The sequence below is a fragment of the Branchiostoma lanceolatum genome, chromosome 1 (assembly GCF_035083965.1).
Source record: "Branchiostoma lanceolatum isolate klBraLanc5 chromosome 1, klBraLanc5.hap2, whole genome shotgun sequence".
Taxonomy (NCBI): Eukaryota; Metazoa; Chordata; class Leptocardii; order Amphioxiformes; family Branchiostomatidae; genus Branchiostoma; species Branchiostoma lanceolatum.
This window is the reverse complement of record NC_089722.1, coordinates 13,205,160-13,231,872: the sequence shown is the minus strand read 5'-3', so window position 1 is coordinate 13,231,872 and position 26,713 is coordinate 13,205,160. Positions and strand designations below refer to the sequence as shown.

Here is a 26,713-nt window from a genome sequence, read left to right as displayed (position 1 = left end):
AACACATTAAGACATTTAACGAGTCGTTTTCGAAGACGTTAGCTGTGAATCATATATCTAGAAACACTTAAAGGATGAGTAAACAGACGGCGAGGAGAGTATAGTTATAATTTTGAGACAAAGTGCAAACCAAAGAAATTATATCGTTCCAGACATGACGTTTGGAGACTTTTACGTGTGTCTCGCTCTCCAAAATATGATGTACTGCGACACTACTATAATCAGGTACAGGTACAGGTCCGGACCTGACCCTCTGGACCTGGACCGGAATTTTATGTACCGGTACCCACCCCTAGAAGAGAAGATGTAAAAGAATGTTGAACCCAACCTCACTCTGAAAACGTAGCACAGACTCGCGCATAAAACATCACAAAAATTGCAATGTAGAACAAGTAGTATTAATAATATTTTCGTCCCTGAAGATTGTCAGAGGTCACTGTCAATTTAGGAACGACGTTGGCTTTTTTTTTGAGACAATTTTTGTCTATTCGGACATATAAGAAGTATTCCCGAAAACGTAAAAATATTCCCGAAAAAGTGTTTTTTTTTTAATACAGAGCTGAAAATTGATACAGCAGGCTATTATATTTACTAAGTTAAAAATCACTTCTGCACACGGTTTAGCAGCAGTTTTTGAAAACAGTTTGCACATTCTTGACACAAAACATTTTATTTATCAATTTATTCGTTTGGCTGTCCAATAAGCCCGGGCCTATTACACAAGGCTAGCCCTGCTGACAAAGACAAGACAGTACAATGGAATTTTGACATGGACAGCATAAAGAGCTATAACAATATTCTAAGTACATGTGCATAGATACTATTGTATCAAACTAAAACCTCAACTGTAATGGGCACTCCCGTGAATAGTTTCATCAGGTTGGTAAGTCACTGAAGAAAAAGACTCTTTTTTTCACAACCAAGGGATTTATTCAACCGACGTTTGAATAAAAAAAAAATTAAAAAAAAATAAAAAAAAAGAGTCTTTTTCTTCTGTAATGGGCACTGTTATGAACAGATCCAAGTAGAGTCTTGTTTTCACTGTAAGTAAATGAAAACCACATAATGATGCTAAAACGTGAAAAATGAATATGCTGTATGATGACACGAATTATATGTAACTGCAGTGTAGAGAGTTGAGATTTAGATTGTTACTTTTTTTTGCAGAAACTAAAGTACTGGTGCTTTTTTTGCCTTTTGAAAATGCATGCTGAAAGTAATATCATTAAGTTCTACAAAATCATAACAATTATATTATATATCTCCATGCAAATTACTGCAAGTAGTCATTACAATAATTATGTACAGTAAGTTGGTATAAGGGGAAATAGTCACTGCACACAAAAAGGGTGTAACTAAAGAATGATTAACCAATTCTACATGTTAGATCATGTTTATTGATTAGAAGATATGATACACACATTTTATGTTCTGCACATATTAGTAACTATATCAACAATTACAACTATGTATTATTGTAATGTATTGTACAAGATGGCTTATTGCAATTCGATTTTCTAGATTTGTTTAATGGAAACCAAGGGTATAAATGTTTTATGACCTAAGAGCTTTTTTGCAAGTAATAGTGACTGGTGACTGTAGTATGTAGCTTGTAAGAACTAAATCATGTTGTACACAGAAAAGCAAGGGAATGATAAAAAATGATAATTTCATATCTTTGTAGTTCATTCTAAATTTGACTCTTAAAATGCACTGGCACATGCAAAAATGGTAGTGACCTTGTAACTGAAGAAATAGGACAGCCTACATTTAAAATTCAGTACATGAAAACTTCTGTATAGCTTTGTTTTATTAAAAACATCATCAACTACTAATCGGTTGAATATCTCGACGTAAGGCATTCAATGTTGGAAAGAAGTAACTGTGTGAATTTGAAAGTAGCAATAGTAGAATCATTCAGGTTTATGAATAAGTAAACTTAAAAAAAAGTTGCCGAACATTTAATGTGTCATCTGTACCTTAAAATGATATTTCCTTTCTTACCTGTAGAAGCTGTAAAGTTACATTAGTAGAATGGTTTATTTCTCTAAAACGACAGCCAATTTGCAACCCTTAGGCCACACCAATTTAATTTCTTGGTTAACAGATTTTTATTTTTAATTTTAGCAAAAAAATCATGAAAACAAGTCTTGGGTGAAAACTTGCACCTGACCCTGTCCACTCCCTGATACTGTGTGCACCAAAGTAAAAACATTCCTCTAAGATTCTGTCTTCATGTTGTTTTTCCAATCTAGCATTTTTTCAAAAATTGTACTTTTATTCCGTTAACCAAGAAAATAAATTGGTGTGGCCTTAGGCTGAATTATCAGGCTTGTTTACATCTACATTTAAAATGGAGACTTGGAAGTTGAGATTCATTATATATATCAACAAGCTGTTGATTTTTTTTCCGTAAGGTAAGGTGATATTTGCATTATTCTGACAAAGTCGAGTACTTGGTGAAAATCTTACACCTTCTTCCGTACACAAAGTAAAGCGCTTACCAATAAGCTTTCGACCAGTCCTCTGGACCTGTCCTTCTCAAGTTGATTTGACCGAGGCATATACGTCACCTGACCTGAGCGGAAGTGTGACGTCAGCAACGGGTCAAAGGTGCCCGGCAGTCTGTATCGGCCCCCGTCTCGGGCACCTTTGATCCGTTGCTAACGTCACACTTCAGACGACGGTCATGCGACGTGACGTAGGCTTCGTGTCAAATCAACTTGAAAAGGACGGGAGGACTGGTTAGAATCTTGCAAGTTCTGTACGAAAATAACACTAAAATGTTTACTTTATCGATTACCGTCACCAATGGACCGTCATAGTAAGGCCACACCATTTCATTTCATTTGTTCTTGGACATTTTTAGCAAAAATTCATCAAGAGCTCAAGACGAAAACATGAGGCTATGAGAAAGACATGGATCAGGCGATTCAAACCACACAGTTTCTGAAACGGTGGGTATCCAAAAAGTCTATTTTCATGTTGACTTTGTTAAATGTGGAAGTCTTTTGTGGAAGTTTGCATGATTAATATATTTCATGGAGGTATGAAATCTCCAAACTGCTGTTTCAAATCAAATGGCCTTTTGTTACACATGTTGCACTGGACAAAAATATATATACAAGGAAGAAATCTAAGTTTTAAAGTCATTGAAATGTTTATTTTGCACAAAAGACAGTTCCTCCAACTCATAAGCACTTTATAAATGACTGGCTTTCTCAGATGTCCTAAATATACAAATTAGATTGTCTCTTCAGGTACATTTGTACGGGATTATAAAAAAGTGCCCAAGGTGATGTGTGGGTGTCATCAAGTTGTGCTAAACATGCAAATCAAATAAACTTTCCAAAGCGATAGACAAGAAATCGACAACTCAAAGACATGAAAGTAGTCTAAAAATATGACAATATATAACCAATGACACTTAAGTAGATAGTTTTACATCATAAGACATTTAGCGTTTCCTTGTACTCTTCACTTTCATTTTCTCACATATCTTTTTTGTCTCATGAAGTTTTTCACCTTTATATCACTTAGTCACCAATCATGTTTTGTAGATTACTACTGAATACTCAGCAATGACTATTTTGCAGTTACTGTAATGCAAAACAAAAATGTAACATTTTAGCTTGTTTTTAATGTTTATTTTTACCTTCCAACAAACATATTAGTACTTATCCTGTACTGCATCATTCATTGCTATGAGAAAAATCAAATTTGTTCTCTTCCATTTCTTACAACCCTTAAGCTGATGCAACCAAAACATTCAACTTTTTAAATTATTCCATACCTGAAAATAAGGAAATGATGGTGGTACGCTGCACTTTGGATTTTGAGGATTTCAAGTCATTAACAGTTTGAGTACTACTACATGTAGCATAAGACGTTCACAGTGACAGTATAAAATTCATACTAGACAACATTAGACAACAGACGTGTGTCCAAACACCCTGCAAAGACACCATGTAAATAACTGTTACATCTACAGGATTCTGAAAGTTGTAACATCTTTTTCATTTATTGAAGCAAAAACGTAAGATAGTAACTTGTGAAAGTTTTGTTGTCTTACACATGTGCTTAATCATATATGCATTTATGAATTGAACTGTTCATTTCTGTACATTCGGTGGGTTGTCAGATTTTCAGCTGTCCAACTTTCCTTAGCAGAAATCACACAACCAGGGAATAATACAGCACTGACCACATGGCAACAACTACATGCACAAAGTTCAAGCATATTTCCATCACATCTCTGCATGCTACACTTTAATACACACATTATGTCACTAAGCATTATGACGTCTCTTTCCTCTCCGGTTTTGGGGAGGGCTTTGATGCCGTGACATTCCGGTAACCAACAGTTGCATTGAAGACTTTGTTACTAATGACTGTGACTATCGTGAAGAGTCTGAGAGGATAGCTAATCTGCTGAGTCGGCGGTTTGGCTTCGTTGCCTCCGATGATGAAAAGCGGGAAGAGAATGGAGAAGACGCACCCGCTGATGAGGAAGGAAGACGGTAACGACGTCAGGAGGGCGAGCGGCAGCCCAAACCCAAGGAAGTACAGCCAGTTGTTCTCTACATACGTGATGCGTTTCTGCACCTCCCACCCCATGTTGAACCACTTGTACTCAAACGAGTACAGCGAACAAAGGAGGGACAAGTGTACGAAACTGGCGGCCTGGCCGACGCCGGCGATCGGGATCAGCTTGACCACCTCGGTCTGGATGAGGAACAGCGACTGCATTAGGACGCTGAACAGCAAGTCCGCGATCATCTTACTCAGGCTGATCTTCCTGGCGTAGACCGGACGGCCGTGTGACTTGCGGTACGCGGCGTCGGCGATGTCCTGGAACCAGAGACTGTTCACCACCTTGCTGAGTAAGAACAGCGGAACGATCCACAGAGGATAGATGATCGCCGACAGGAAAAACGTGATCCACGTCCAGACCAGCCCATGGGTCGGAGAGCCGCCAAAAATGTTCTCGGTGATGAAGCGTAGCGCGGGAAAGACCCCCTCCCAGAAGACGAGGATACTGAGCCAGAAGACGCCAGCGTTCCAGCTGCAGCACAGCACGATACGGTGCAGGATCCGCGGTCGGTCTTGTCGGACGACTTCGGGCATGCGTTGAGCACGACGTTTGGCGAGGATGGTCTGCTGCTGGTGCTGGAGCTCCTCCCGTCTTCGCTTCTCCAGTTCCACAGCTGCCTGGTCCACCTGTGGTGGCACAGAGGGGAAAACAGTAGATTATTTAAAGCGGTTTGCAAAGGGTGTGAACATGTGAGGGAGGCAACTAGCATCCGTAGACAACGTAGCAACTTAAAGTCTTCATTAAACAGGCAAAGGAGATTTCACTATGTCAAGCCTGTATATAACTGTCTCTTATCACACGACAATCAACATCATCAATCACGTGACAAGAGAACTCAAAGACGAGAGCTGCCTTAACCGGGTTGAAGAAGAGACCGAGTGCGTCTCAAAAGCTCCCATGCAAAAATGTAGCAAACAGCTGCAAACTCTTCTGTTGTGGGTTATTGAACATTTGAAAATTGCGTCAAAAGATTCTTTAGATTTTCAGCAAGCTAGGGTTAATAGTTGCAGCCTTGGGAACAAAGCATCACCTAGTTAGCATGCCATGCTTTTATGAAAGCTACAGTATATAGATATGTCAAGGTTAAAGTTCAGCTTGCAATTGCACAAGGTTGTTCTCTGTTCACATTGGATTTGGACTCCTGTAAGCATACTATCATAGAGATCAAATCAACAGAGATCCATCTAGGAAAATGAAACAAGTTAACACCGACCCTGTAGGCCATGAAGACTCCGGCCCCTGCGTCTTTAAGTCCCTGCAGCAGCAAGGCTGCCATAGCCTGGAAACTGTCCGCCATGGAGGCTGCTCAGACTGGGCAATAGACTGGGACTGGCAGGCAGCTCAGGCTCTGTTGTACAGCACAATGTTGACAATGTCCTGCAATGTAAAAAGAAATGGTATTCAGTTTCAGTTTATTTGTTTTACCAGAAATACATGTCGCCTGGTGGCGTTTTTCAAAGATTTCTGGGGGGGTAAAACCCTTTACATATAAATACAAAGCAACATTTGAAAATATCAAATAATCATAATGACAAAATGAAATAATACAGCAATAAAGGTTAACTTGAAAATATAAGTCTTCAACTAAGAAAAGAAATCATAATTAGATGGTAACCAAAGTAACGGTAACTCAAGAGACTAGAAATATTGAATCAAAACATAATGAAGAGTCAAAACAATGAAACAAACGTTGGGTATAAACTCTCTAACCAACCCCACCTTACCAAAATAGCCCCCTCTCAATATAAACATCTTGCTGTTTTGTGCAATCATCCTCACATTTGCCCATACATCAAATACATCCAATAGCACTTGAATAAAAATATAACACCATCATTGATTGATCTATCGTTATATCAAAATTCATATATCTTTTTTGTATGGAGACAATTCTAGTTTGATTTGCATCTGCGTCAAGGCAAACTCAATGAATCCATTCAGTTCATATTGTTAGATGGTGCCATATGGTAAGTATGACTTACGTATGTATTCATCCTGTGCAAATTAGTTTCCGCTTCTGCATAAATTTTTAATTGCTGACTTGAACATTTCAGGAGAAAAGGTGATACATATAGTTATTCAATTAGACTACAAACTCACTGTCATGCAATATCAAATCCAACGAGTGGTGCCATATGGTGAGGTATACTCTAGCCCTCCCCATGGACCGTGGGCGGACCGTGGGATTGCGTTACAAAGATTATCAAAGGGAAAATATTCTTCTTTCAGTCTTTGTAAACAACCCCCCTCCCCACCTTTCACAGGCCCTTTCTGATTCATGAAAAAACAAAACAAAACAAAATATTTTCGGATTGCCTGGATCTTGTTGGTGGAAGATCTTGCGTACGTGCTTCATATTATGTCATAACGTTACGTTTTAACTCATCATATTCATAACGCAGCCCAAACCTCAACCGCAAATCTGACGAAAACAAATATTTACGCGGTAACACTTACGCAACAACGCCAGACGATTTTCACATATTTCAGTCATTTTGGGTGCCCTTACAACAAGGTCCTCTGCTTAATAACTGGCCCAAATCTTGCACATACATATATTTCAAGTCATAAGGTAAGAAACCTTCGAAAAGCAGAACCCACCTTGATTCAAGTTCACTGTCTCTATGATCCTTCCGTCTGTCAGATATAGCTGTTGTCCGTCTATACCGGATACACCGTCAGACGGAAGTGACGTTTTCGGGTTATCTGAGGTCGACTTCTGCGTAAAGCGCCCCCTAGTGAGACTAAGGTAATATGCATTGTACGCCAGATACATGTAGTAGTTACTCAAGCAACTGGATGATGATTTTGGAAACGGTCAGACGTTTCAAGTATACTTTTCGTCATGACTGTGAGCAAGGGCATTATATAGAATAATTAAGGGTTAATGACCCGCCCCGAGGTTAATAGTGTCATAACGCCTTGCCATTTGCTATAACCACCGAATAAAATCACCGAGTGAGTAAGTCATGGTGTATTCCTTTCTCTGGTCGATGGTGGCGGTAAATCAAATTGTCATCTTTCTCCAACGTGTTATTGATATCAAAACTAAGCCCACATTTTGGTTTCTTAGTTGTAATAATATCCAAAACAAGGAGCCGTTCAGAACGCGATAAAGTTCTGAGGTATAGGTAAATTCTCCGAATTCGTTTTAGCCGGTCTTCTATAAATAGTGTCTCATGGTGTATATGCATGGAGTTAACCAACTTTTAGCGTTTCGAGCTAGTAATGGCGGTTTACATATATTACGACTGGAAATAATGACAAAGTTCGAACCAAGAAAGACGAAACAGTGAATGAGCTGCGGGATAGCAGGTCTCCTGGCAAGTTCGCTGCGGGCGGCATTCCAGCCGTAATTCCAGCCGTTTTATGAACGTCTATGATAAGCTACTACTCTACAATCATTGAATAAATGATGATTGAATGAATGAATGAGGTAAAATAATATTTATGTGATTATTTATTGATAATGTGTAGGTGTTTCTACTCATAGCAAATGCATTCACTCATTGAAATGTGGATTCCAGAGGAGGCGCGACTTCCCGGTGCATGTTGGCTTGCTGGGGCCGCAATACTGATTGATTACATCAACATGGTGTCATAAAGATGATAGTTAGATGTAGCCAGTCTTGTCTCCTCCAGAATATTAACACTTAGGAGAAAACCTGTCTGTATTTACCGAAAAAGCGCAAATACTCTACTCTAGTTTGTTCGTATGTTTGTTTGTTTGTTTGTTTGTTTGTTTGTTTATACCAGTCTTAGTGATCACACTGTGTGATGACTGAGTTCATATAGGAGACTACAATTATAGGGTCTCATAGTGATCATGAGACCAAAGTTCGAAGTACAACTTGAACGATGAACGATTGGTAACGACGCAAAAGTACGTCACGTGAATCGATGTGACTACAGTAAAAGGTCATGGTGACGAAAATGAAACTTCCTAAGTGCCTGTTTTAGGTTGGAGTGTCCATCTGCAAAACGCTTTCAAAACTCTTTGCCTCGCGAGAACTTTATCAATTGCTCTTACAGCCTTTATGTGGAGTTTTGGGTGTAAAAGATGGATCCATATGCATTTTTTTAAAGATCGTGGTATGAGGAACTGTTTACTTTACTGTATTTTGTACATGTGAGGTGTGCCATGAACTTTGGTCATAAAGTTCGCAACTCTTGATCAACAGCAAAGATTCCTGACGTGGCAGTCACCTGCATTGTTAAACAGAGCACTTCTGCTGACTTCTTATGAAAGTCAGCATGGCGACAGGAACGAGATGTAAAATCTGCCTACAGACTTACCGTCGACCCAAGGTGCTGTCCTTTCTTGAGCTACTTTACAAGCAACAGGGCGAGCCGCAACACCTGGAGTGTCCAACATGTCGGACAAAGACGGTACTACCGGGTTCTGGAATCAACGCACTGAAGGACAACTTCTTCACCGGGAGTCTGAATGATACAGTCAAGCTCCACAAGACGGTGAGAGTGGTGTGCGATCTATGTGAGTCCAGGGAAGAGGCGAAGTCGTACTGTGTGAACTGTAGGGTGCTTCTGTGTGAAGGGTGCATCTCGGTGCACGGGCGATCGCAAACGGCTACAGAGCCCCTTAAAGGGCATCGGCTCATCACCGTGGTAGAGGTTAGGTCGACTTATGTGAAAATGAGTGCCTAGCTTCGGTTGGGGACGTGAAGCCGGAGAGCCACACCTTGAGCAAGTTAAAGATCCCGCACTGCCCTTCATCATCGAAATGGGTAGGGGTCCACCCCGGCCGGTGTGAAAAAGCGGGTCAAATTAAACTTAACAGTCTTGTCTAACGCAGCTTGAGCTTAACGGACAAAACTGATGTGTCACGCTTAAAGAGGTTTACCGCTTACGCGGAGCAAACAATTCAAACTGAACAGCCATACACGTACAACACTATGAATATATTTTGCTTGGAATTGCCAGGCTATAGTATTAGTAGTTAGTTCCGTCTACCAGGCAATATATAATAGTTTCTTTTTTGTTTCATATGCTGTTGAAACACAGCTGCATGAAAGCCAACGTAACGATTCTTTGTCAAACTTGTTCTCTGACATTTTTGTAACAGTACAACATATTTGGAAAATAAGGGAGGGATATGTTCTGCATTTTCACGCAAAAGTTGCTTTAATAATTAATGTTTTGCAATAAACACTTACACCCGAAGTGGATTAATTACTAATAGATAATACAGGGCACTGTTGATATAACCGCATTTATTCAAACTGTTGACTGACGTAGTCTTGCTTTCGCTTGTTGACTTCGCCAAGAAGTCTATGTTTTGATGATTGTCTGTGTGTCTGTTAGTGAACAGAATAAGTCGAGAACGCCTGGATGGATTGTTGTCGTATTTGGTGTGTTGATGTGTATGTGGGAAATCTGAAGATGAATAGATTTTGGGCGAAGTACTTTACATAATTAACGAGAAAAGTGTAAAAATGTGTTATATTGTATGCTTGAGTATTGTTCTGGCTGGGACGTGTGGCGGTGTTGTTTCGAGGGGTCAAGGATAAGTGATAGGGGTCGTAGGGGTGGTAGTTGTCATGTAGGAGGCAGGAAACTTAATAGTTGCTGAGACAAATTGGCTTGTCACTCAAGGCAGTGGTATGAGAAAGGTAGCAGCATAGCAGAAAGTGGTGTGGAATTTGGTGGAAGCAGACCAAAATTGGATATACGCTGCCTTACGGAAGAACAATCAGTAGTCGTGTGTCACAGCATGGGGATAGGACGGTGTTCAGGGTAGGTGAGTTAACCATGTTATATAGGGAAGGAAGAGGTGAATTATTAGTATACGTCATACTGTATGGTGTACATGTAGTATGGATACGTATTGCTGAAGAAGTATTTGATGAAGGGTGGATGTAATATAAATAGATATCAACTATGCAAATGAAAACCTCATTTGCATAATTAATGAGAAAATACTATAACTCAAGTTGGGCTTAATGGATGGTATGATGCTTGGATGATGATTATGCAAATCAGATTCTTATTTGCATAATTAATGGGGTAATTTTAAAAACCCGCTGTGTTCCATGATATGACTATTCAAATATGTGACATTTGTAACCGAGGAAGATAGGAATGTTGATAGATAGAAAATATGCAAATGTAGGCCTAATTTGCATAATTAATGAGAAACTACTATAATTCCATACTAGTAAATGACAGACGGCAATTTCATACTTGTGGCATTTGGAAGTTGTGTGACACCATTGAATCGACCTCATTAGCATAATTGATAAATGTTAGCATAACATTCTTTGTTAAGCTCATACTTTGGACAACTTATGTTATTTGGGTGAAGACGATCAACTGGTATGATTTATAATTGATGAGAAACACTCCTAATACGTTAGTCATATTTAGGTTAAAATCATTTGGCGAAGGTATGAGGTCGTAGAACTCTTGTTCATGTTCAAGTAACCTTTGTTTTAGTTACAAAGAAGTTCAAACGGTTGTCTTAAACAGGCACTGTTAAACTTGGAAAACGAAGACAAAGAAATTGTGTATGCCATCATACCATGACAGCATAACAATATTCTTTATAGTCCATTCAGTGATATGATGAAAATACAGTTCAACACGGAGATATAACGATATGGCAAAATAGAGTAACAACAAGTGGAGAAAGTGGACTGAATTCGAACATTTCACTGTTCCACACCTCTATCACAGTTCGGCGCTGATTCGCGATTTTCAACTTATCGGGTTCAGGGTTTTTAGCTACCTGGGAAACCCGTATTACTGGGAAACCGGTATTGCCGCCCACAGAATTTATTTCTAAACTTACTTTTGAATTTTGAAATAATGACATGTTGTTTCAAGTTCTTAAATCACATGTACATTTAGATAATTGATATCTTACAATGCATTTTCAATAGTTTTCAGTGTTCTGATATTGTGTGATTTTTTTCCAAACAAGCCACCTGACAAATGCAAAAAGAACAACCAATAAGCTGAACATTTGAATAACATAGACACGTGGTCTCCAAACAAGCGGTCAGCGATCGCACAGGTCACCCGAGGATCGCACAATGAGCGCTCAACGAACGCTCATCGATCTCCAAGGTTACTCAGAGATCTCCCGTAGATATCCATACGATTTTTTGGTCGCTGAACGAGCGCACTGACATTGAACAGACATTGAACAGTGTTTTGAGATGTATTTAGACCAAAGATTTTTGACCCAACTTTTATTCATTTTTTGCACGCTCGCATCAGATTTCCTGTGTCCTGAGGATTTCATCCATATAATCGAACCAATATGGCCCTATTAGGAGAATTGATGAGACCACTGTTTGCAGCAAAACCCACGATCCAACCCATTGGTGTCACCTACTTACGTACTTGTGAGTAGGCGAATGTCATGTGACTGAAGTTAAAGGTCACGGTGAGGAACCGAAACTGTCTTAGTTTGTTTTGGGCTGGAAGTGCGTTGGATCGTCGCTAAATTCAGCGGCCATTCAGTTGAGGCTCTGTGTCTCACAAAAAGTGCACTTTCGAAGTCACCCACCTGTTCAGGATCCTTCCAATACCATTCAACGTTACCAATTTGTTTCGCGAAACCGTTCTTCTCGCCTGCGATAAACAAGGCACTTCTGCTGACGTGAATCCGGTTGGAAGGACGGCATGGCGACCGGAGCCTCTGCTCTACTCAGCCAAATTTCGGACGACTTCCTTGAGTGTAAGATCTGCCTAGAGCCCTACCGTCGACCCAAGGTGCTTTCCTGCCTTCACACTTTCTGTCAGGAGTGTCTTGAACAGCTGCACAAACGACAGGGCCACTCACCACACCTGGAGTGTCCAACATGTCGGACCAAAACGGAACTTCCGGGTTCAAGTGGAGTCAGCGCGCTGAAGGACAACTTCTTTGTCGAAAGTCTTAAGGATGCAGTCAGGCTCCACAAGACGGTGAAGGATACGGGGAGAGAGAGTCGCGTGTAGTCTGTGTGAGTCCGGAAAAGAGGCGAAGTCTTACTGTGTGGACTGTAGGGAGCTTCTGTGTGAAGGGTGCATCACAGTGCACGGGCGAATCACTGCCAAGTCAAAGAACTTCGGGCATCAACTCATCACCATGGACGAGGTTCGGTCAGGAGAGGGTCTGAGGGCGGCCAAGCCTCGCACCCAGCCGTGTAGGTTGCACGTAGACGAGGCCCTGAAGTTCTACTGTGAGACTTGTAGAGAGGCTGTGTGTCGAGACTGTGTCATGGTGGAGCACAAGGATCACTCCTACACACATCTCGCCAAAGCAGCGAGCGGCATCAAAGAACAGCTATCTGCAGCGCTTGACGAAGCCGACAGGAGGGTGACCGAGCTCAAAGACAAGCAACAAGAAATTCTGAGTAAGAAGTCCTTTCTGAAAGACAACGTAACACAAGTCGAAGCCAGTATAAACGAAGCAGCAAAGCGTCGGCTAGATCAAGTATTTGCGGAACAAAAAGAGCTGTTGCAACAAGTGCAGAACATTGAGAAGAAAACTGAGAAAGAATTTTGCACAGTCGAAGACGCCGTTGAGACAGCGATTGTCGGTTTGTCCAACACCACTGATTTCGGGCGCAATGTCATCGCCCATGGTACTGACTTGGACACCATCACTGTGAAGACAGAACTTCAATCTCGAATCCAGAGTCTGCTACAGGTGTCTCCAGACGACATGCGCGTCCCAAAGGGGGAGCCGTGGGTTTGCTTTGCAGCTGACGGTGCCAAGACAGACGGCTGTTTACTGGTCGGTGAAGTATTCCAAGGTACGTTTTCTCCGCAATGATGATTATATATTCTTGTTTGGTTATGAACATCTAACGTTACCTCGACGCGTGAAAGATTAAAAAAAACTTGTATTTCAATGATGTTGAAAATGTCCTTCATATTTCTGAGTATTGGTGATAATGTACAGGTTTCAGGGCTACGTTCACCACACTGGGGACAACTGGTCGTCTCGGCCCGACATCCGTGGGACAACACTCCGATGGACAGGATCATGACGGACTGGTAACATTGCAGAACGGGATACAGCTCTTCACAGTCAAGCACACCGGTACATACAGGATCCAAGCCTCAGGTATAGAGTAGTCTATCTGTACTTCCCGTTGAATTTTCACCGCTCCCCAGCTAGGAGTGTTTGAATGGTGTGCTGATAGATGACCACTACCTAACAATCGAATTGTTGCCCTAACAGGTGCCGCTGCAGGGTGGGGAGTGGACACTCCCAAGTCAGTACGTGGAAGAGGTTCTCTCATGAAAGGGACTTTTCCACTCAAAAAGGGTGAGTTTCAAAACTTTCTATGAAGAAAAATATCAAAACAAAGTCAGGCAAGAAAGGATGACTTCAAAGCACGTTTACGTTTTTCTTCCCAAGTCTCTCTCATCTGCCCAGTACCTACAGGAAAGGGATGATTTATCCAACGAAATTTGCTGACTTTCCCGTCAAACCTTCCCTGTTTTCACTAATACTTGACAACTCCCAAATACTTCCACAGGTACCAATCCTTTCCCCCATCTAGTCAGCCTTGAACGTCTAACTCGCTCTGACAGACTAGTGGTACCCAGGCTAATTGTTGAGGCTTGATTTTCTGGCCAGCAATTGTTTCAACAAGAAAACAGTTGCCCTTATTTCACATGTTTGGTCGTTTCTACCTGCAGGTGAGGTGCTGAAGATCCTAGTTGGACAGGAGGGCGTGCAGGATGTGCGGGGAAATGGCGTAGGTGGGGGTGGTGGGACGTTTGTCACACGGGACGACAACACTCCGCTCATCATTGCGGGCGGAGGAGGTGGTGGGAACCGCATGTCTGCTAGAAAGACAACCAGTGATGGCACTAAAGAAACACCAGGCAACCCCAGCTCTGGTGGGAAGGCAGGGGGAAAGGAGGGGGCTGGGGCAGTACAGGGGGCTGCGGATGATGTAGGAGGGGGTGGGGGAGGTCTGCGGACGGACGGGGCGAGTGGTAAAAATGAATTTGGTGGCAAAGATGGCAGGTATGGCGGTGAAGGTGGAAGGGCGTTTGTAAATGGAGGTGTAGGCGGGAGGGGGGCCTATAACAATGCAGATGGAGGTTTTGGTAGTGGAGGGGGAGGGTTTGGTGGGAATGGTGGTAGTGGAGGTGGTGGTGGGGGCTATTCTGGAGGGGGAAGAGGGGACGATGCTTCAAAGCATTGCGGAGGGGGAGGCGGTTCCTTCAACTCTGGTGAGGAGCCCTCAGGAGAGAGTGGTGCAAATGACGGTCCAGGTTACGTGGTTATGACATTCACCGGTTAGTCACATGGATCAGCTCTAATACAGTGAAAGTGGTCATTGTTATGAACAATATCGTAAATTCAGTCACAAGCTGAAAACTTAATTCTCACCACATCGTAACACAGACAAGCAAACAGAATGTGTCACTCACAAGCAAGGCCAGGAACAATTTCTCATTCAACAAACTTTCTGCACTCTAATAACGGTTGCGGCATAAACTAGAAACGGCTGTCATAATCAACTCAGAAAATCATATCAGATGTCACCCAACTTTCTATAAGAAAGATCCTAGTAGACAAATACTTTGATGACAAACATGATTTATGCGACATATTCACACAAACTATCATGCACGAGATGTTCAGTCCTACAGAGAACCAAGATGTTCAGAATGGATAACTGTATACATAATACACTATCATGTACTTTTGCTAAGTAAACAGTGTCTATAGTGTTTGTACAGTACTATTACTGTAAAAAGATTTCATCGCCAGGTTTCCCTATTGACTTTGGGCTTTGTCTATAAGTTTCCTTGTTGCTATAAGCAGACCAACTTCAATGCTCATTAGTACATGTACATTGAATGTCTCTAATGTCAAAGACAATCATCTTTTTGGACACATTCACAGAGTGGATATAACAGTGTTTGTAAAGCAATTGAATTGTAATATTTCATCACCATATTTCCTTATCACTTTGTAACTGCAATATTTGCTAATGTGATGATACATGTATACAGTACACGTATCTCTAATTTCTGAAGAGGATGAGCCTTTCTGCGCACGTCCTCCCAGCGAGCGTGGCGTATAACCTGACATCGTCCACGTCGCTGCCACCCGTTAGAGCCCGGTAAATCGCGTAAGGCATGAGCTGCTGCTCGTACAGCACCAGAACACGGTCAACGTCAATGTTCCCGTTCTCATCAGCTGGAAAAATATATAATTATACAATGAAGTCAAATATAAATCATGATGAAACACTGGCACCTTTAAGAAAGTCTCCAGATGGTTTTTAAGTGTCTTCTATCTGTTCCTTCCTCCATGGTAAGTTCTGTGCGGTCTGCGTACGAAATAAAGTTGAAAGAAACATTCACACATTTGTACATGTATGAAGCAATGGAAATGACAGGTTTATGTTCAATTATTTTCACTGTACTGGGCCACCTAGAACCAAATACTTGTACTGCACCAGTACATTTTTATACATGGTTCACCTCAATGTTCATGCTCTCATCAGCTGGAAAAGGATAGAAACACTTTTGTTACTTCAACTGTGAGTTAAAAAGTGTTTATTGTCAGACGTGCAGTACCTTTCCCAGGATCCTCCAGTCTGGCGTAGTTACTGGCGTCCAACTTAGGACGACATTTCTCCACCGGAACCCAGGAGTAAACCTCCGGACACAGCAGGAACGATGGGTCGTAGTTACCCTGGCATTGGCAACAAGAAAAACATGTTTTTATCCATTACTTCACCCCAAGGGAGTGACATATGGTTTTAAGATAACATTGACTGATGGTAAAACTATTCTATCCTAAGTATTCTATTTATGTATTCTAGGGATCTTTAACAATGTTCAACTGGATTGTATGACTGATTTTAATGATTATTAGCTACACTTTATTAGATAGTAGCTATGTGTAACTTGTCATTCAGTGCTTATCTAATAGCATTTGTGTTAATTACAATTGTTTACTTTTAAAAGTCAGCTTTGCTGCCTGAGAGTCAGTGTAATGTACTGCATCATTTGCCTGTAATGTACTGTAATGTTTACCAATAAATAAATGAATGAGTAAATGCGATGGGTAAAACTTGGATAGCATAAGTCATTACCTTGTACTTCATCTTGGAGCAGGTGTGTATGTAGAAGCCCATGTAGTAATACTCCAGCCGGGGAGCTGTCTCATGCAGCTGTCTGGTTAAGGCAATCTCCCTGAAAACATTAAGACATGTAAAGGAAAAAGTCAGGTCCTTTACTCTTGAAGATTCTTATTTTTCTAATTCCAATGCAGGCTTAAATACATTGAGCAAACTTTTTGAAAAAAAAATTCCATAAATTTCATTGTAAATATGTGTACTATATCTCTGCAGTGCTGTATAGATATCAAGCCCACGTCACATCTTTGCACTTCTTTGACAAAACATATGACATGAAAATATTGTGTCTACTCATGGACATGTGTACCACCTTTCGAGCTGCCTTGTAATGGTCCTTTCTTTTGGTTGATCAGCCTGTGTTTACCAATTGTTTAAAACACACTACTAGTGTTTAAAACATCATGGGTTTATCCATACAAACTAGCCTGAGTGTCGAGTATGTGCCCAGAGACATGTAGTGTTTTTGTTTTGTTTTACCAGACTGTAAGGGTTAGGCATAAAGACTAACCTGAGTGCTGAGTATGTGCCCAGAGAGAGGTAGTAATAGGTTGGGGGTGGGGGGATTTAGGCATACTAACCTGCGTGCTGAGTATGTACCCAGAGACAGATAGTGATAGTCAGGATCGTAGTTCAGGAAGGACTGCTTGTGTAAGGCTGTGTTTAGTACAGGTTAGTAAGACTGGACTGTAAAGGGGAAGGGTAGTAATGGTTAGGACCATAGTACAGGTAGGGTTACATGTGCTAGGTTGGGGGGAGGGTTACCTGAGTGCTGAGTACATGTATGTGCCCATAGAGAGGTAGTAATATGTTGGGGTTGGGGTGGTTTAGGCATACTAACCTGAGTGCTGAGTATGTGCCCAGAGACAGGTAATGATAGTCAGGATCGTAGTACAGGTACACAGACGACACACAGTTAGGCAGGATGTCCACCACTCCGACCGCTATCAGCTTCCCATCCAACCAGTACTGCTGGTGGAACGAACCATTCCCACAGGCAGGGCTGCCAGGCTTGTGCTCTTCCTGAAAATGGAATGGAGGGACATTTTTAAGACTTAGTAGCTCTTTACAACAATATGCAACTAAGAAATAGATTTCAGAGCTTTTGTAAGCAAATTGTATGTGTAATGGAAAATTACAGTACTGCAAAAGTAACTAAAACCACCAGAGACAAGTGTTCTGCAGCTGTTCTTTGTCGTACCTGCAGTGGCGAGTCCACTAGAAACCTGGTCCACTGAAACACAAGAAGGTAAGGTTAGAAACTCTATTCTTATTTATCATTTTTTTGTCACAGCTGCTAGAGCACTGACAGTTATGCACTCTTTTATTATCTTTATTGGCATAGATGTAAGAGTAAGGATGGAGTCTACATGCCTGCCACAGTGATAAATCAACTCTGTAACCACACTGATCACCCTTAAAAAAAAACTAAAAAACAATGGGATTTGTCACCTGCTTCATTGTACATTTGTCAGGTTCATCCTTGTGAATGGCTATCTGGTACTTTTTATACACCTCGAAAGACTCCATCCTCGTCCTGCTGAACTCCTCACTGTTAGGTTCACTCCTGACAAGCCTCATCTGTGGGGAGGGGAGACAGTTGGAGTGACCAATTGGGTTGTTAAAATCAATACTGATCTCTTAAGTTTCCAAGTTGAACACTTATTTGTCAGATTTCATAAGGTACCATGCTGGACATCAAAACCTGTTCCTAAATGTACATTGTCTTACATGTTATGTGAATAATATAGAATAATAAAACACTGACCTCCAACCTAGACAAGGCTTGATCTTTAAGAAAGTCTTCAAATAATTTCTTCTCTTCTTTCTGTTCCTTCTTCCATGGCAGGCTCTGTGCAGACTGAGTACAAAATTCAGTTGAATAAGTAATAGATAGGACCCGGGAACTGTATGACTATGTGGTTTTAGCACTGCTCCGCCCACCCGAGGAGTTTGTTGGCTCCCGAGGGCGAAGCCCGAGGGATGCCAACAAACTCTCGAGGGTGGGCGGAGCAGTGCTAAAACCACATAGTCATACAGTTCCCGGGTCCTATCTATTTTAGAACCCGACTGTCTTTCCGAAGCATATAATACAAATATATATATCAAACATTTTTGTTGATGTGAAGGTGTTTGTAGCAAAAAGCCAAAGGAAGGAAGTTAAAAAGTAGAAGCTTCCATGGCCAGACCATGACGAATCTTCTAGCACCTCTGACCTTAGTGGGACCAATGTAAGTGTTGCTGCATGATTAAAAGAAAACAATCCAGCCTGTTTCTGTCATTCAAATTGCTGGCGCCAAAATTGAATAAGAAAAACTGACACCTTCTAGGGCAGGTTGTCTGGGTCAGGCCCTGGTGGAGAAGTATCATGTGATGATTTTATCCAATCTGGTTGCTAAAATTTTACCTCTGGCTCTTTCAGTGTGCATTTTGTGCTCTCTCGGTCAGGATTTCACTTGGCAGGCTCCTTAAGCCGAGATGGCCTCTTTCAGTTTCAACATGTTTGGGAGTCAGTTCTTACAGTTCTTTCCGGCCCCCGATCATCACGACAGTCCAGTCACCTACCATCACAGCAGTCAAGTCCGGGACTAAAGTTGGCAACCCTGGCAACTCGATAAATCATGCGAATGGACTGAAAATCATCCTAGACCTGTGGCTGTATCATCTCTTTGTGACAATTTCCTTGTACTAAGTTGTAGCATAAGAGTGCCAGACTGTAAAATCCAGCTTCAAGTGAGTTGAACCCGTCTTGATCTAAACCGTAAGTTTGATTCTGTTGTTCATTGTGAAGATGTCAAGATCAAACTGATTTTGTTAACCCCCAGATTCTTTCACTATATTTGCCATGAGTTTGTTGAAACTTCAGATTGTAATTTGTAGACTGTTTTTGAAAATGACTGCCATTTTCCTTCAGTTTATTTGCCAAGACTTTGTCGAAAGTTTAGATGTTGTAGACTGTTTTAGAACTGGAAATGATCAATAAGTATGAGAAATTCCTTGTTTTCTCTTCTTTCATGTAGTCACGGTGTTTCGGAAATTGTTGTTGTTTGAAGTTGAATAAACTGGTATATGGACAAGGCTGTCTTGTCATCCCTTTGGTTTCCTTCTGAAAGGTGGTGTCTCTGTGTTAGTCTGATTGACAGGTTGGTTAGTGCATGGGCGTCTCCTTGATAGTCTGATTGACAGGTTAGTTAGTACACCCCTGGCACTTGGGGGACCCTACTATGTGGATTTAGTCACAAGAAATCCCTGCTTCTGATTGGCTGAGGGAAGACAGTCGGGTTCTAAAGATGTATAGATGTATCAGGCAGTGGAATGATATGTGTTGTATATCTTTTCCAATGTACAGGGCCACCTTGAACAGAATGTTTGGCAAAATTGACCAGCATTAAAAAACATTAAGACACAATCAGGAGAGTAAAGGTAAGCTCCCCACCTCTGCTGCTTGTCTCAAGGCTTCCTTCTCCTGCTTTCTTTGTTTCCTTAGTAGCTTTGCTTTCTTACAAGGAGGCTTGGTGGGGTCTGGACCTTCTCCTAGAAGCAAAGATGCAAAACTGTGAGCTGCGAGCACGCGACTCTTAGTGTTCAAATAAATCATGATAGTTGTAATCTCTATGTCTAAAAGCCTTAAGTTTACACTATTTTTGCATATCAATTGGATTGTGTACCTCTTCCTCTCTTTGTACTTCAACAATTATGAACTTAGTAAAAGTGATTTTGAATTGCTATATTACATATTCGTAGTATTAAAAAGAATGTCTATTTAGCCATTCTAGTAATAATATGCTAGACTCTAGTCATCTTTAGAAGATGTGGTAAGTTAAATGGGAGAGTAGCCCCATACACCTAGCTGTGGTACTTTGCTGCTTGACTTTTAGAAATAGCTTATTATGTAGTATTAATGAGATTGTTTATTTAGTCATTCTAGTAACCATCAGTTAGTCATACTGTGGTCATTTCTAGAGGCCTGTCAGATGTACTCTCCAAGCAGAGGTCAGTGGGGCAGACTGACCTTTTTATCATATGCCCCGTTTTTTGTCCGCTCTCCCCACCAACCTCTGCCCCAGGTCGGAGGCTCAAAGAACAAAAAACAGGGCATCATGATAAAAAGGTCACAACCGACCTCTGCTTGGAGAGTATGTCAGATTGGGAATTAAAAGGTGACCCCACATACCTGGCCGTGGTACTTTGTTGCTTGAAGACGGTTTCTCAATTTCACACGAGGCTCCACCTTCCTTCACATCACCTTGACTTTCACGACTTAACCCTGACTCCTTGTCCTGTGTTGCACCTGCTGCAACCTGTTGTGCACCTGCTGCAACCTTTGTTTCACCTGATGACACCTGGGGGACGTCGACATTTGAAGGCTGTCTGTCAGGGACATCTTCTACCATGCTGGGTCCCTGTGAGTCAGGACCCCCTTGCTCACCAGATTTACTGCCTGATGAAGTAAAGGGAACATTTAGTCAGCAAGACCACTAAGTCTGCACCTTCACTGTATGATGAACTAAAGAAACCTAGATTTTCCTCTTGTGTAGATGCGTAACTACTTTTTCCTCTTACTCAATGAAGAATTGTTTATATTTTGCTTGTCCATACATGCACATGTATACCGGTATGTCTTAGAAGGGAAGCTCATCTGTGTTGGTAACCTCCATTAACATTAATCCACTGGGTTACATAAATCTCACTTTGAAAAACAGTGGGTTTGAGAGATCTCTAGTGCAGCACCCCCCTGGTATGCACAGTTTAGATATACAGGAGTACATTATACTGGGAGACGTTGAGTTGGAGATCTGTTTGGACGTATCTCGAATTATGTTCTATTTCTTTATGGAAAGGATATTCCTTTTTGCTATCATTTCCTGCTTTCTTTCAGTAAAGTTAAGAAATAAGGTATTGCTCCCACTGGATCTGAAACATTTGTAACTAACTTGTAACTAACCTGTTGGAGGATTGACCAGGAGTTTTGCCACCTTTTTGATCACCTTCTTCTGAGAACGACTGGGACGAAACTGGAGGGCAGCACACCTGAAGGACAAAATAAAACTTCTTAAGTCACACAGTAACATTCACCTTTCTGCTATCATGATGTAGATAACAGTATCAGTCTACTGTATCAGGATGCTGTAGTGTGGTAAAAGTACATGTACAGTCAAACCTGTATTAGCGGTCACCTTTGCATAGCGGCCACCTGCCCATAGTGGTCACTTTTTGTCGGTCCCTTGGATTTTTCCCATTGACATAAGCATTAAGAATTAGGCTATAGCGGTCACCTGTCCAACGCGGTCGCGGCCACTCGATTTTCGGTCCCGCGGGTCTGGAAACACTGCCGATAACGGTCACGGCGCATGGTCGCCGCAAGATTCGGGAGCCTTCTTTCAAATCCCCGCAGAAAAAAATGTCATTATAGCTGCAGTTTTCATCCTCTAAAAAAAGGTTATAAAGTCATCCATTCTTTGTATATTCTGTTCTCTTTATTCAAAGAACTTCTTTGACGAAATAAGTTTACATTTTGTACTATTTAATGTAGAGTAAAATCATAACTCACACATTGCAGCTGCACCCACATTACAGTAGACTATCCCAATGACCCTATGACCTCTCATCTTGCAGCTGTTGTTTTTTCTCCCGGCAAGGAATCCGACCCAAACAGGCTGACTTTACCGTGAAATTCCGCACTTATTTGCTGATAAATGATGTCGCCGCGCAATTGAAAATGACACGGTTGTCTTTGGCAACATTTTGGTCGCATGTGCTCCGGATTGGGGGCGGATCGATGGATCGACTTGGACTAAATTTGCTTGTGGAAAAATCCGGACCTACCGAAAGCAGTCATCTTGAGCCGATGGTCGTCTTGTGAAAGTGGTCGGTAGACCAAGTCCTATATAATGTCCTTGATGTGAATAAATGTTTGTCAGTGGGTACAGAAAACATGTGCCACTTATTGCTCGTAATCAATACCGTTTCTATAGAGCGGCCACCTGTCCATAGCGGTCGATTTTGGCCAGTCCCTTGAGTGACCGCTATAGGCAGGTTTGACTGTACCTACATTGTACCTACTATTAATTACCAATGCAAGTCCCTCAACCTGACCTCATGGTTGTTAGGGGGCAAGGTGGTTGTCAGGGGACATTGAGTTCTATCACCACAGACGAACTTTGAAGCTAACTCAATTATTTGATGTGTCAGTTCTTTCTTTGCTGCCCCCAATGCTTTACCCCCTCTAGATCTAGTGTACGCATTAAAGAAATTCACTTAGTTCCACAAGCTTATCTGCCAATGGATAAGTACGGATGGCATTGACAGTTTGACACATAAGTTGATAATTCTGAGCTGACTTACTTGATAGTGTACTGTGGGCAGCATGTTTGGTCCATGGTTGGCTTGTACACATACTTCCCACTTCTGTAACACATATAGAAATGTCCTGAAGTTCTACAATCAGATATCACCTATACTGTACTAACAGTATACATCAGAACCATGAAGGTCATTTGTTGTAATTTGAATACTAGTATTAGACAGTAAGGTCTACTAAGATGGCAAATAATTCAATAGGGTACAAAAATGTAGATAGGAACAGCAAGTGATACACCGTATAATCTAAAGGTGCTCCAGGGATATACAATTAAACAGTATATTAAAAGGAGAAAACAGGTATATACACAGTTGAAAACATCAAAACAAAATTATAAGCCATAATTCAAATCACAGAATACTGGGCTGTGATTGGTTCAGACCTTCTCCAGCCCCTGTCAATCAAATCCTGGTAGTCCTGACAGGTCATGGTGTGGGCCCACATTCCTGCAACACAGAAAAGGTAAGGTCAGTAACCTGTGGGTCAATAACCTAAGACTAGAGCTAAGCTTTGGATCATATATGAGTCAACATCCCTAGAACTGATACGCCTCACATTGCAAAATGGGAAAAAAATATTAAAACTGGTCTTATTGATTATGTCTTGAGGAAGACAACAGACAGGATGTCAAAACGTTGACACTTAAGTTCAAATTCGGTATGAAGAACATTGTTAAACTACCAACCTGATGATCCTATTTGAGGATGAAGTTTTGAGTAATTTTCTTTTTAGAATTTCTGGGGCATCATGTTGGAATCCCCAGATTTCAATTTCTTACTAACCAATGTATGGTATAATAAACTTTTAAATCAAATTATGATTGTCATTTAAATTAACTTGTCTCCCTAACACTGAGAGTACATATCTTATAGTCATATAAAGTAAGAAATGTACATTTCATAAAGTCATACATAGATCTAGCTGGGTTGTTCAGTCTCCTGATATTGTTAAGAATATGTAATAGAAGTTGCCATACTTTGTACATTATACAACTGTTGTGCAATAAAGTTACCGTAGTCATCAGTACCTACCGTGGGAAAAGTTGGTGTCAGCACACCCACAGTAGCCGCAGCGATACGCCTCATGTTCAGCGAACCACTCCACGATACTCCGGCCGGACATCTTGTTTCAAAGCACAGCTAGCTGCGGCTTGGGTCGTCTTTAAGACTACGTCACCTGGTGATGATGCGCCATAGGGTTGGTTATGTTATGTTAATGCTCTGAGTTGGAACTCCGAGTCTGAGTCACTTACTAGCACCCTGGCCACTTAGTGGCGATGTGATTATGCCACAATTATTTATGCTAATATATATCAAACACTAGTTATTTTGTATAATTTTGCTTGTATCAACCATCTAGGAAGACACCATATAATATACCAGCAAAATACGTCTTCCCACCATTCCCAAATTATCACGGCTACTGAAATTGTAGCACTTGCAGCATATCGTACCTCTCTACTAGTAAGTGCTTGACACCAAATGAGGGGGGTTGCCTTGTTACATGAACAAGAACAAGATCGAGTTTCACTTTCAGTTTCAGTTCTAGTTTCTTAGGTTGACTTAAACGTTACATGTATAATACTTAGTATGTAAAATGCATGTCTTTGAGGTGACCTCATCCACATCCAAATGTCAGGACATTCATGTAACATTTTCAGGACCTTCACATTCATGTGATTCATGTGAAGGATTCGAGAAAGTCCTGCATGCAAAGTTTACATTACTAAAGTACTAAATGCTGCAAAACACTGCAATAAAATCTACTACTAGTACTACATTCCAAAACAATGTTGTTGTTGTTGTAATGTCCTTGCTTAACTTCTATTATATCGCTAGACCTCACTTGGTGCTGTGTTTCACTTGGTTCAGTTACGAGTCAAATTATTGTCTCCTTACTCTCTAGGTATTATATTTAATACCTCCAAAACAACAAATGTCCTTTTACTATTTTCACCCCCCCCCCTCCTGTTATAAACCAGCGTATAATGGCACAATCAGCGGCTATTATCAGCCCTTATCACCGAATAATGTAACTTCTAAACTGTACAATAGGTTTTCCCATAGTATCTGCATCATGCAAGTCGTCTAAAAAGCAGATTTAAACCACATTTTGCCAACCTTTTTTCACGATAATCACATTTGCAGTCTGCACTTCCGCATTCCGCAGCAGCTCTGTTCCTGGCAGGCCGGATGCAGGAGTGTGACGGAAGTGACGTCACTTTTTGTGACAACATGGCGGTGAGAATGATTTTGCAAAGTGACTGGCTGGACGCCTTGAGGTAAAAACGCCGCAAACGCACTTCTGAATGAATGTCAACATAATAGATTAACAATTACGGCTAAGGATATAAAAGCTGAGATGTTTTTAATTGCATTTACGAGTAAAGCCATGTGAAAATCGTCGCCCACCCTCCCGTTAACTTGCCCCTCCCCATCCAAAACTAAACACATCATTAGAAACTTCATTCTAACCCCACATTTTCCAACAAGAATCAGATCTTATCTGTTTAACTTGCCGGAAAATGTGTCAAAGAAGCTGTCAAGATGCTATAAGCTAGTTCGGAGTTGCTACTACGCATGTGCAGTGTCAAAGGTGAAGGCCCCCGCGACGGAAACAGTGCTCGCCTCCACATTGTCTCGATTTGCATAACAACGCCCAGACAGGTCTTGTTTCCGTCGCGGGGGCCTTCACCTTTGACACTGCACATGCGTAGTAGCAACTCCGAACTACCTTATTGTTGAGTTGGAAGTCTAGTTCAAAAGTTTACGAAAGTTATATGTGTGCGGTGTGGTATCAAGGAGGTTGGTTGCATCAATGACCATTTGGTTTTATAATTAAAAAGAAAGTTTCCAGATGACACATCATGACATGTAACATTGTCTGTACTGTAGCACGTGTAAAACCTTCCCTGTTCTTCTTTTCTTACAGGGAGAATGATGGGCATGCCTGGCTGAGCTGCAAGAGACTAGGTAAGTCTACAACAACCATGTTGCTTCAGTGAGAATGTTTCAGTGTTATCCTCAGTGTAGATTATCAACCCAGATATATTTGATCAGAAATGTGTTCTTCTGGAGAACTGTTGTTGAAGAGAAATGAAATCATTATCCTTACATCGCTTGTCACAGATCTACACATAGACTCGAGTCACAGTCGTCTAATGAATGTTTATGCCCCCCTCCCCCATTCTAGGCCAGCCCAGTGTTCAAGGTGAGCTGAAGTCCATGGGCCTGTCGAATGACGGGTCTGTCTACGTCACCGCATCAGAAGGGTTCCAGGTCGGGGAGGTCACTAAGGTGGGTGCTGTTGGCTCAGCTAATCTCATCTCCATAAATGTGAATTTCCTTACAGAAGAGTATATAAGTCTATACGTACGAGAAAACAGGCCAATCGTTTGACAAATTACGTTTATAGGATGACAGGTTGCACCAAGGCCTGAGAAATTACAAATAAACCATTTCATACATGGCTCCAAGTTTGAATATGCAGCTGTGATGCATTGTGGTCTATTGTCAAAGTTTGTCTGTATGCCAAGGGCCAAATTTTTACTTTGGACTTAATGGACTACATGTGAGCTTGTAACTGTGAACTGGCTTATTACAATGTACAGATGTAGCTGCTTCATATACTACAATC

The 26,713-nt window shown here is 41.3% G+C and overlaps 4 protein-coding genes across 7 annotated transcripts in view; 2 read left to right on the top strand and 2 right to left on the bottom strand.

The window, feature by feature from the left end:
- Positions 1-3,141: 3,141 nt before the first annotated feature.
- LOC136435653 (etoposide-induced protein 2.4 homolog) lies at positions 3,142-7,321 on the bottom strand. The gene is made up of 3 exons (XM_066429306.1): positions 7,196-7,321; positions 5,808-5,971; positions 3,142-5,220 (listed from the first exon to the last, which is right to left on the bottom strand). The coding sequence occupies exons 2-3, from the start codon at positions 5,889-5,891 to the stop codon at positions 4,297-4,299; spliced, it is 1,008 nt and encodes a 335-aa protein (XP_066285403.1). The 5' UTR covers positions 5,892-5,971; positions 7,196-7,321; the 3' UTR covers positions 3,142-4,296.
- A 5,240-nt stretch (positions 7,322-12,561) lies between these two features.
- LOC136430042 (uncharacterized PE-PGRS family protein PE_PGRS20-like) lies at positions 12,562-14,865 on the top strand. The gene is made up of 4 exons (XM_066420328.1): positions 12,562-13,356; positions 13,506-13,670; positions 13,788-13,874; positions 14,252-14,865. The coding sequence occupies exons 1-4, from the start codon at positions 12,687-12,689 to the stop codon at positions 14,863-14,865; spliced, it is 1,536 nt and encodes a 511-aa protein (XP_066276425.1). The 5' UTR covers positions 12,562-12,686.
- A 282-nt stretch (positions 14,866-15,147) lies between these two features.
- Positions 15,148-25,280, bottom strand: LOC136435619 (arginyl-tRNA--protein transferase 1-like). Of its 3 annotated transcripts, none has more exons than XM_066429265.1 (14): positions 25,198-25,280; positions 24,109-24,253; positions 23,460-23,523; positions 23,062-23,124; positions 21,662-21,747; positions 20,891-21,157; positions 20,153-20,277; positions 18,485-18,577; positions 18,169-18,297; positions 17,918-17,950; positions 17,558-17,739; positions 16,675-16,774; positions 16,154-16,271; positions 15,148-15,770 (listed from the first exon to the last, which is right to left on the bottom strand). In XM_066429265.1, exons 2-14 carry the CDS (start codon positions 24,197-24,199, stop codon positions 15,595-15,597), a joined length of 1,527 nt encoding a protein of 508 aa, XP_066285362.1. In that variant the 5' UTR covers positions 24,200-24,253; positions 25,198-25,280; the 3' UTR covers positions 15,148-15,594. The 3 variants fall into 3 exon arrangements, with proteins under 3 accessions (XP_066285362.1, XP_066285370.1, XP_066285377.1); XM_066429273.1 differs by having other exon boundaries at positions 18,485-18,568; XM_066429280.1 differs by having other exon boundaries at positions 20,153-20,250.
- LOC136435639 (proteasomal ATPase-associated factor 1-like) overlaps positions 25,251-26,713 on the top strand; it is a 17,724-nt gene continuing 16,261 nt past the window's right edge. For both annotated transcript variants that reach the window (XM_066429291.1, XM_066429296.1), the window contains exons 1-3: positions 25,251-25,358; positions 26,009-26,049; positions 26,270-26,373. In XM_066429291.1, coding sequence (XP_066285388.1) covers positions 25,270-25,358; positions 26,009-26,049; positions 26,270-26,373 — 234 coding nt within the window. In that variant the 5' untranslated portion in view covers positions 25,251-25,269. The remainder of the gene's footprint in view (positions 25,359-26,008; positions 26,050-26,269; positions 26,374-26,713) is intronic.

Coding starts and splice junctions, on each gene's coding strand:
- LOC136435653 (XM_066429306.1), bottom strand. CDS start 5,891: ATGGCGGACAGTTTCCAGGCTATGGCAGCCTTGCTGCTGCAGGGACTT. Junction 5,221..5,807: donor GAGTCTTCATGGCCTACAGG/GTCGGTGTTAAC, acceptor GTGCCACCACAG/GTGGACCAGGCAGCTGTGGA.
- LOC136430042 (XM_066420328.1), top strand. CDS start 12,687: ATGGACGAGGTTCGGTCAGGAGAGGGTCTGAGGGCGGCCAAGCCTCGC. Junction 13,357..13,505: donor GGTCGGTGAAGTATTCCAAG/GTACGTTTTCTC, acceptor GATAATGTACAG/GTTTCAGGGCTACGTTCACC. Junction 13,875..14,251: donor GACTTTTCCACTCAAAAAGG/GTGAGTTTCAAA, acceptor TTCTACCTGCAG/GTGAGGTGCTGAAGATCCTA.
- LOC136435619 (XM_066429265.1), bottom strand. CDS start 24,199: ATGTCCGGCCGGAGTATCGTGGAGTGGTTCGCTGAACATGAGGCGTAT. Junction 21,748..23,061: donor TGCCCACAGTACACTATCAA/GTAAGTCAGCTC, acceptor TTTGTCCTTCAG/GTGTGCTGCCCTCCAGTTTC. Junction 21,158..21,661: donor CCTGGTCAATCCTCCAACAG/GTTAGTTACAAG, acceptor TTACTTCATCAG/GCAGTAAATCTGGTGAGCAA.